Source organism: Centroberyx affinis, unplaced genomic scaffold (assembly GCF_046629955.1).
Source record: "Centroberyx affinis isolate AG114_WGS23_722 - 3 ecotype Tasmania unplaced genomic scaffold, CSIRO-AGI_Caff_v1 ptg010144l_1, whole genome shotgun sequence".
Lineage (NCBI taxonomy): Eukaryota > Metazoa > Chordata > Actinopteri > Beryciformes > Berycidae > Centroberyx > Centroberyx affinis.
In genome coordinates, this window is record NW_027284747.1 from 1 (window position 1) to 10,001 (window position 10,001).

The 10,001-nt window shown below is 41.9% G+C and overlaps 2 protein-coding genes across 2 annotated transcripts; both read right to left on the minus strand.

Annotated features, from left to right (window-relative positions):
- Positions 1 to 6: 6 nt before the first annotated feature.
- LOC139640654 (V-type proton ATPase subunit S1-like) lies at positions 7 to 6,039 on the minus strand. The gene is given in 14 exon segments (XM_071514833.1): positions 7 to 711; positions 713 to 862; positions 1,376 to 1,509; positions 1,512 to 1,612; positions 1,838 to 1,888; positions 2,473 to 2,578; positions 2,581 to 2,629; positions 2,787 to 2,936; positions 3,107 to 3,192; positions 3,347 to 3,387; positions 4,090 to 4,283; positions 4,610 to 4,684; positions 5,206 to 5,332; positions 5,910 to 6,039. Coding segments are annotated over 14 exon segments (1,449 nt in total). The 5' UTR covers positions 6,035 to 6,039; the 3' UTR covers positions 7 to 651.
- A 1,752-nt stretch (positions 6,040 to 7,791) lies between these two features.
- LOC139640655 (tafazzin-like) lies at positions 7,792 to 9,859 on the minus strand. The gene is given in 6 exon segments (XM_071514834.1): positions 7,792 to 8,188; positions 8,332 to 8,388; positions 8,390 to 8,410; positions 8,733 to 8,785; positions 9,391 to 9,453; positions 9,823 to 9,859. Coding segments are annotated over 6 exon segments (327 nt in total). The 5' UTR covers positions 9,854 to 9,859; the 3' UTR covers positions 7,792 to 8,086.
- Between the last annotated feature and the right edge of the window lie 142 nt (positions 9,860 to 10,001).

A 10,001-nucleotide genomic window follows, 5' to 3' on the forward strand; every position in this document is an offset into this window, starting at 1 on the left:
CTTACCAAACATAAGATTAAATAGCCACAGTTTGTTCATCAAAATCTCCCTTTGATCAACAGTACTTAAGTAAGGTGCAACACCATTAGAGACATAAAATGTAAAGTACACACAGGATATGATTTATCAATCATCCCTAGAGCAAAATTAATTCCCTTAGCAGAATTAACATTTTTCTAGCTTGTACCATCCTTGGACATCTAAATTTCTGAACATCTATTCATAGACACTAACACAACTGTAAACACAAACACAAAAATGGTCATGTCAAAAAACACAAATTAGATTCACCAATAAATAGCATTTTCATATTATTCATGTTACGTCATATATTTTTGTCCCTCTATGTACAATTGTATCCCTTTCATGTGGAAATGATTGATCCACTGTAGCCTGAAAACTAAATTCTTTAGTCTCAGGGTCTGCCTTTTACAATATAAACAGGATTGCTATGGTAATGTATGTAGTATGTAGTGATTACCCCGTTACCAAGCCAACCTGAATAAACCCTTATTTTGACAACGGAATGTATGGAAGAGAGAAGTAGGAGTGAAAGCATGGAAATACAGAAGCATTCAGGGGACAGAAACAAAGGGAGATGAAAAGTGAAAAACGGGGACGGACTGCATCAGGTTGTATGTGTGCGGTGTGTTACTCTGTCTGGGGCACAGAGATAGCCGGGCCCTTGGGGTCGTCGAAACGGTCCATGGTGGCGGAGCTGCATGATCATGTGCAGGCCGTAGGTGAGCACTAGGACCATGAGGAGGCTGGTCATCAGGCCCATCCAGATGCCCGGGGTGAAGAAGCCAGCACAGTCGCTGGCATAGGAGAAGTCACTGCCGGTCACATTGAAACCTTGGATCTGTGATTAGGTAAGAGAGTAGGTAGGCAAAAGGACAACATGAGTGGGGAGAAAAAACTCAACTCCTTTATTAATATCCATTTCTATCTCTCTACATTCGCATTCATCTCAGAATCCAAACAAAATCGCTTGTTTCACCTTTTACGTTCTTTCTGTCAGGAGAGATTACAACACCTATGTAATCCTACAAACATATCACATTTTGTGTTCTCATATCCCCAGAAAATCAACTTTTCGAGAACTGAGGAACCTAGGTAGTTTTCCCCATTGCCGCTGTGTTTTTTTAACACATTACACTGCACTAGAAATGGCTTGTTCTCAGGGTCAGGCAACATTTTCTTCAAGTAGCAAACAAGGTCTACTTCAAATTACAGTGAGAAAAATGGCAAAACTGGAAACACAAGGTAATTGCTGGAAACACAAGGTAATTGCTGGAAACACATGATTTGACAAAGTATGACAGAGCAAAAATGTTGGGGGGGGGGGGGGGGGGGGGGGAATGCACCAGCTTACCTGGAAGTCTTCGAAAGAGACCCTCCATTGATTGGCCGGGTCTTTGGATGAACGCGGGATGAGGACGGGCCAACGGAAGTTGGTGACAGACTCGCAGCGGTAGGAGTACTCTGCAGGCGCGTAAATGTTTCGCTGCCATTAAATGTGGCTTTGGTCCCATCATACTCCAGGTCCACAGCATCTAGTGTGAACCAGCGGCGCGCAGACACCTTGTAGTGACGCTGGCTCATAGCAAAGCTAGATACACACATACACAGAGAGATTAACAGGTTTTGGTGGTGTACAGGAGGAAACTGTGGTACTTTTTCGGGGCAAGAAGTTCTGTGGTCACCCATTTCCATAAGCATTATTGGAAGTGAATATATAGTGTTGCAAGTTTTAATCAAATTCTTGATTAAAGTAAAATTAGAATAAAAGCTGTAGGCATGTGTATACGTGCGTATGTTTGCTGCGTGCACTCACATCAGTTTGAAGCTGAGATGGCCAAGGACATCCTCATAATTAAGAACCAGCCTGACAAGAATGAAACAGGGAATGAGGGAAGAAAAGAGAAAAATAAAAAAACACATGTATGATACAATTTCAGCATGTCTGTCTGCAAGTTTCCTCAACATTAAATTAAGGACTTTTGAGACTTTTTTAAATGCTGTAAGAATGAAATTTGAGACCAATTTTGTCAGTGAAATAAAGTGAATAAAACAAGTGTAGACTGATAACATCGGGTTTTGCACCTGCACAACTGAATTTAAGACTTAAAATGCTATATTTAACTATATTCAAGATGTTTTAACACCTGAAGTTAGTTTAGCAATACAGACACTGACATTTTTTCAGAACCTGCAGACACCCTCACTTTCAATTGAACTATTCAGTTGTAGAGAATTCAGTGGGAGAATTTGGTAACTCACTGCAGAGAAGCTTTGTTTGCTGGGGGACTTCTCACAAGATATCGCTGTAGTGTGAATGCTTGATTAATCAATGTATCGTTATAGTTTATAGTTATTGTTCTAGATGTGAATGAGCCATAAGACGAATCACTGTGAATGACTTCCTAAGAAGCCCCTTTACTACTGAAGTGAACTATGGCCATCATCTACCTTGATTTGGTTTGGTCACAGCTCGAACCGTGGAGTTTGGGACTGACGCCCTCCCCGAAGGTGGACGCGGTTAGGTCATGGTCTTCCCAGCGACCGCTTCGCAGGAGCTCACTGACAGAGTTTTCGCCCACAGGAGGATACAAGTCTTGTCGCCCTCCTGGAGAGAGCGACAAAGATAAGGAGAAAGAGAGAAAAAACAGGAAGAGGAGGAAGGAGTGGCATGAGAAGTGAGGGAATTATGAGTGACTGCTAAATGAATGTAAGGGAGACACTGATCTGGAAGTGAAATTCTTTTACTAACCACGTCACCCTACCTTAAACTCCACTGGAGGATAAACCCCTGCCTTCTCCTTGATCTTGCGCTGTCTCTCCCTCTCTCTCTCCCTATCCCTGTATCCACCCCTGGCCTGCAGCAGAGAGCGGCCTCCACCCAGACCTGCCTCCAGAGAGAGAGACGCCGCCTCCTACAGAGAGACAGAAAGACAGAGATATGGAAGAGACAGAAAGTTAGATTCAAGAACTCCTCATTCGCTTCATGTAACTCCTACAAAAAATGTGTTATTATCACTAACCTCAAAGGGTAATCATATGATACAGTACGCTCACAGACAAACACACACAGGCACAAGCTCACCCGTGAGGGCCGCAGGGCTGTGTAAATGGCCGTGTACGGAACAGACTGGGTCTTCATGATGCTCAACACCTGACCAATCACCTCATCTGGAGAAAAGACCAAAAACAATGTATATTTAATGGCACAGTCACATAAGCAGGGAGCAGTGTGTGTGTGTATGAGGTGTGAGAGGAGATGACAGACAACAGCAGTTGTATAGGAAGCACATTCAATGTATTTTTATCTGATGGTTGGACTCACCGTTCCCACTGAGAATCTCCTTCGCAGACATCAGATCAGCTCTGCAAGAGACAGCCAGGCAAAGCAGCAATGAGATTAAAAAAAAAGGGAAGGAAGGAAAGAATCAAGGAGGGAGGAGGGGAGGGGGGGGATTGAGTGAGTTAGACACAATTCATAATGGTCAAGAAAATAAATAAATATCAAAACAGACAGAACTAAAGGGTAGAGCTGCAACGATTATTCGATTAATCGATTAGTTGTCAACTATTAAATGAATCGCCAACTATTTTGATAATCGATTATTGGTTTGAGTAATTTTTTAAGAAAAATAAGTCAAAATTCTCTGATTCCAGCTTCTTAAATGTGAATATTTTCTGGTTTCTTTACTCCTGTATGACAGTAAACTGAATATCTTTGGGTTGTGGACAAAACAAGACATTTGAGGACGTCATCTTGGGCTTTGGGAAACACTGATTGACATTTTTCACCATTTTCTGACATTTTATAGACCAAACAACTTCCCAAGACCACTAAGATAGATTTGCCTTCATCAGAGACACCAAGACGTGTGTCTGACCCTAACTGAATGTGACAGGTCACCGTATATACATAAAAGTACATGTTACAGTTATTGAATTTGTTATTTGTATTTATATATTAGTGTATGTGTTTGTGTCTACCCAGCGTCATACAGTACAACAGCCTAAACCAGCCAGTTTAAATGCATGTGTATGTATGTGTGTGCCTACGCATTATGTACCTACCCGGTGCCGTAGGGCAACCTGAACACCAGCAGGGCAGGTGAGGAGGCATTGAGTCTCAGCTGGCTGAGTGTCTCGGGGTCCATGTAAAGAGGGGAGGTTTCTAATTGGTCCTGCAGCTGGCCAATCACTGCATTGGAGGCGGGCCAGGACACAGCAGGCAACACCAGAGGGGAGGGAGAAGACATCAGAGCCCCCTATAGGACAGGAGAGAGACATGAATTAACAGACATCAATGTTACCTGAAATCTGACAAAACATTGGGGCATAGGTAAGAATAATAACCTATAGCATGGTTATTGCAAGTGCACAAAATACTGCCATTGCTGCCTTCTATTTTTTTGAGTGAGAACTGCAACTTACAGCCTGATTTGTTCAATCATTTGTTTGCTTGGAGCAGGAACGTTAAACTGATAGCAACCAAACAGGATACGTAGAAAATCAGAATATAAAATGTAAATTGACTTTAAAAATTAGTAGGAGTGTCTGCCTGATCTACACAGTGTGAATAACATTGTCTCACCTCAAGGTTGGGGAATACACTATCCTGCTTGTTTCCAAATGCTCCTCCATACATGGTGAAGTCCTCTATGCTCATCTGGTGTGGAGGCAAGGAGAGAGATATCGTCAAAACACTGGAGTCTTTCTCAAACACACACAAAGCAAATGTAAAGCGAAAGATAAGATGAGGCTCAGCTACAGACTAGCACCACTGAACTGGCAGGGATTCAGTGTCTTGCTCGAGGACACTTCAGCAGGGTGGGTGCCTGCTAACCCTGGTCCTCCAGGTGAAGCAATGTGTCTCAACCACTAACCCACCCTGCCTCCCCACCCTGTTGCTCTGGTTCTCAGTTTCATATACCGAATACCATAATCCTCTCATTGGAAAAGAAAATAAGTAATAAGTAATGTGTGCAATGGGGTTCAGCTATGCAAAGAGTCAAGCCCCTCTTCCACCCTTCTAAACGCATGCATTTTCTCTTCAGTGTATTTGTGTGTGTGTGTGTGTGTGTGTGTGTGTTGCAATTGTGCCTTGTGAGGATATTCACAAGGATAAATAATAAGGAAAATTTGTCTACAGCAATGCTTGGTTGTGTGTGTGTGTGTGTGTGTGTGTACCTTGTCCTGCAGGAAGAGCAGTACATTTCGTGGGCCCACATTCAGAGCTTTCTCCAGGTAAGAGCCCAGCTGCTCCTGTCCAACGATGTGACCTGCTGTGGGAGGCGACTGGGACGGCAGAGAGATCCTGGTGGAGATTCAGTGAAACAAATTCGTAGACAGCGTTACAGCTGGCTATGATGCAAGCTATGGCAGGGAAATGGATGACACTACAAACTGGCACCCTAGGTGTCCTATGGGAAAATGGGGCAGAGCAGGTGTAATATGGATGAATTTGGCCTTGAACTGACTGGAAGGCTAACTAAATTAACTAACGCTATTCAACTGTGAGTTAACGAATATTACCTTGCAGACACATCAATAACAGTCAACACCTTAGCTTAGCTAGGTACACCGACAAGCGAGATGGCACCTGACGTTTCTTGGGATGACTGGAAGGTCTAACGTTAATAAATTTGTTAAACAAGGCCCTAAATTTACATAAACCAGTTTGCATTTTATTCATAATCTGGCAGAGCAGAGCAAATAACCATGACGAAAATACAACGGCCGAGGCCAGCTTACATACTAGCCCGGAGCGCTAACCAAAGCTAATACCAGCTAGCGTCGGCTAAAAATGAATGATACAGTTTACCCAGTGTCAGCTACAAGATACCACCACTGATGCAAGGAAAGAAAAAAATAAAATAAACATGAATGCTCACCCTTCGCTTGTCCACAACATCAGCGGCACCTGTTCATCACATTTCCCTGTGTTTAATATGTTTAATAAAATGACTAAAACGGCCAAAGACGTCGAGATGCGATTGAGTATCATTGCGGTCGCCATCTTGAGGGAATCTCTGACAGGTGACGTCAAGTGAGATCACGTGACCGACTGTTGTACCTAGATTGTTGAAGCAGCTCCCCTGCCTCCTCTTCCTCTGCAGTGGCTGCATGACCTCCTAGTCAGATGCAGATGGACATCCTTTTCCACAGATAGGGAAGCATCGAAAGACAGCTCAATTCATACATGTATGTTGGAATTATTTATTTCACCATCACTGTCACCAAGCAAGTGTTCCCCACACCCTGATGCATCTAATGTAGCACAGTATAATGGCATTTTGAAGGGCCTCCTCTTGCTTGGGCCCCCTGACAGTATTCCCCCGTTCAGCCCACTTGCAGCGCCTTTGACTGTCACTGTGTGTGAATTAGGTGCATCTCAATGAATCGATAGGCGTAATGGTTAAGTGCAAGCTCCCACTTGAAGTCTTCTGTGATGTGTGAAGGATATCAGTCATGTTGGCGTTACTGGTTTACATGTTTTGTATCATCGTGTCATATTTTGATCAATTTATCGGGGATGCAGGGGTTCTTACAAGAACCAGTACACAATAGCCAACGAAGGATGGCAGCATTTCTATCAGACAGATCCAATACATATTTAAAATTTAGAAAAGTCAAATACTTTATTGGCATACACATAGCAAAGTATGGCATTCACAGTAAGGCAATTTATCAGTTAACCACATTCCACTGTGGCCTTTCCTTAATCCCTTATATCTGATTAAAAAAAAACAAAAAAAACATTGATTTCTGTGATAAAATATGCAATACACATCAATGTTGGGGTGGCATTCGGAGAATTAGAGGATCTACAGAAAACATTGCATTTCAAGACTTAAATGTTTGAAAATATATCTACAGTAGTAAGAGATGATTTGCAAACTCTTCATTCAAATTCACGATTTCCTGCATCATTGACAGACTGCAGAGGATTCATCAAGCCCAGCGACAGAGTGAAAAAGAGATTATAGAGAGAGGGGGCACATGGTGACGTTGTGCACTATACCACAAAACAGTCCTAATTAATTCCAAGCTGCCCAGGCATACCAAAAACAAAGCATAATAGCACAATTATCATTACGTAAATAAAAGTCCTAACAGCACACATGAATCATTTAGTCTCCACGCATCTTTCCAACGTCAATGTTAAAAGGTCTTCATACAGTATAGTGCTGATTTCCCGCTTGTTTAAATGCAGATCAACTTCTTCACTAGATCACTTCATTATAAATCTTAAAGTTTACATACAATCAGGCTATATCACTCCATGTGTGATTGGACAGAGGAGCAGACTAAATACTAATATCTAGTATTCAGACAAACGGCAGCATTGTGTAAAATTCCCCTAAAAATGGGGTAACAGGTTGACAGTATACGTGGGGTAACAAGTGAACCACAGCTAAGCAGCTCCATGGACCAGTTTCTCCTAAAACGCAGTAACACCAAAAGATACCTCAAGTCAAGTCTGCTGTGGATCACTGGGGGGATTTCACTCTTCTGGATCAATTCAGTGACCGACTGCTTAGAGGTCACATCACTGGTTGGTGTGAATTCAAGTAACTGAATCATGCATTTGCTGAATCAACTTTTACAAAATGAAGCCTGCTTAACAAGAGGCATATAAATAAGTATACAGGACTGAATTGGGGCTCTGTTGCAGGGAAATGAACTCCAGTGCCCTCTGATGACCACCTAGCTTTTCTTCGATATTGAGCACGATCCCCCCCACCCCCCCCCCACCCCCCCCCAAATAACGTTACCCAAAACGTTCTAAAGCTTACTTGTCATTGCTTCGATGATTCCTGAGTGTGGGAGTGTGGATCTGGTTTGAGTGGTCACCATGGTGCAGTTAACCAGTGGTCCAAAAGAGGAAAAGCGAGTGGGGAGTGGCTACAAAAGTTCATTCCATCAGGGAGGCAGGCATGGTGTGTGTGTGTGTGTGTGTGTGCGGTCTCCCCACAGAGTCTTTATTCAGCTGCTACCCTGAGGCTAGGGTACACAACCAGTCTTGTCTGCCATGAGGAGTGTAGCAGGCCGAGGTGGAGCCTGGGACTCAAGATTTGGTCTGTATCTGTCCGTGGAGAGCCTCGGCCTGGGCCTTCAGGCTGTGAAACTCCCCCTGGATGAAATCAGTCAAGACCTTCCTCATTTCCATCTGAGAAGAAATTAAAAAGGCAAAATGTGTCATGTTTTTTTTTATCATTCCAAAAAAAAACAAAAAACAAAAAAAAAACACATTCACGATGAGTTTATGTTCAAAACTGTGTGTGTCTGCATGTAATACATTTGTGTTCTCACCTGGCTCTTGTTTTCGGCTCGGAGGGACTCGACCACGTCTTTGACGCTGAACGGTTTTTCCCACCAGGACTGTGATTTTCTGGGAGCAAAACCGTCAGTCACGATAAACTTGCATGTTCATACCACACTGCGCACAATGTGCTTGGAAGGTGCAATGTATTTTAAGGATGGTTAAAGTACATTTTTACAATAACATGCCTATGTTTAATGAATGCTGCACCACCGCAATTTTGTCACACAATTTATCAAATTGCAATTTCTTTTATTGGAACCAAACACTGGATCGTTATATTGTGAAGTACAAGAACAATACTGTGATATGTTATTTTGGTTATAATACCCCAGCCTTCTGAAAGCATTACAGTCAAATGTTGGCCAGGAGCAGATGTTGGTGTTCCTACCTTGCCAGTCTGAGGAATGTAGGGCTTCACATTGGGCAGAACATCGCTCATTCCTGAGACAAAGGTAGGACACACAGAAGGAAAAGTATTTTGTTTTAGTATTAAGTATTTAGTGTTTCCCCTGTATTCATTCAGTTCCTGCAGTCCCCAATGCTGAACTATGTTCCAAACTGACAGAAAGATGTACTACTATTGTTACCATTTCATTTGCGTTTGTTTTATTTATTTTATTCAGTTTTACTGTTTTTAATGTATTTATCTTTTATTTTCCTGACTTTACTGTGCAACTTTTGTTTTTTGTTTTTCATGTTTTGGCATTATTCACAAGCAAAAATAAATCAATGTCAGTAAAAATGAATCAACTGGCTTATTAGTTACCCAAAGCAAACATCTATAGAAAATGCATGTAAATTGCAGTATGTCTGTCCATATATCTCAATGTAACTATCTAAAAAACACAATGTAAGCATCCAAATAAGAGCCATTTTCCACATATTCCATAATGCAACAAGTGTTAAGATCTCCCATCTTTCCTGTCAGATTCTACTGTCTACTGTGAAGCAGAATCGCCATGAAAATAACAACAGAACCTGAATAATAAAATGACGTAATTTGGGGTGTGCGTTGTGTGTCTATGTGGTGGGAGGGAGTTACTCACCCACATGCCAGAGGGGAAGTATGATGGGGTTTAGGGAGCACTCTGCTATTAGCCGACCCACACCTACAACACACATTCATATTGTTTACCAAATCACTTTAATATTGACAACTTACAAAGTTTCACGGTACATGCTAACATGCATTGTGCAACAGGCAATCAAAGAGTGCAAAGGGACTATACACAGACTACACAAATCACTCTAAATTAATCTTTCTAAAGCTTAATTGTTTGCAACCCTTACAAAATTCAACATATGCTTACTATATGTATTGAACATGTTACGGAATGTTACACTTCATCTTAGCCCAAACCTTAACCCTGACACAAAAGACTGAGGAGAAACTTATTAGCGGCCTTTAAACATCAAGTTAAAATTAACAAAGTTGCACCAACACTTAAAAACATGCAGCACCAACACTACTCACTCACCCCATTTTAAACGTATGAACTCTTCAGTCATGTTGACTTTGCCTGTTAAATGAGCAGAGAAGGGGTTCATTATTATTTTCATACAACTAAATCAGCTGAAGTTACAGAGAAGGAGGGCAAGAAGACAGTAAGGTAAAAATGGAAAAGAGTGAGAGAGAAGGGAGAAGGGAGAAGGTTAG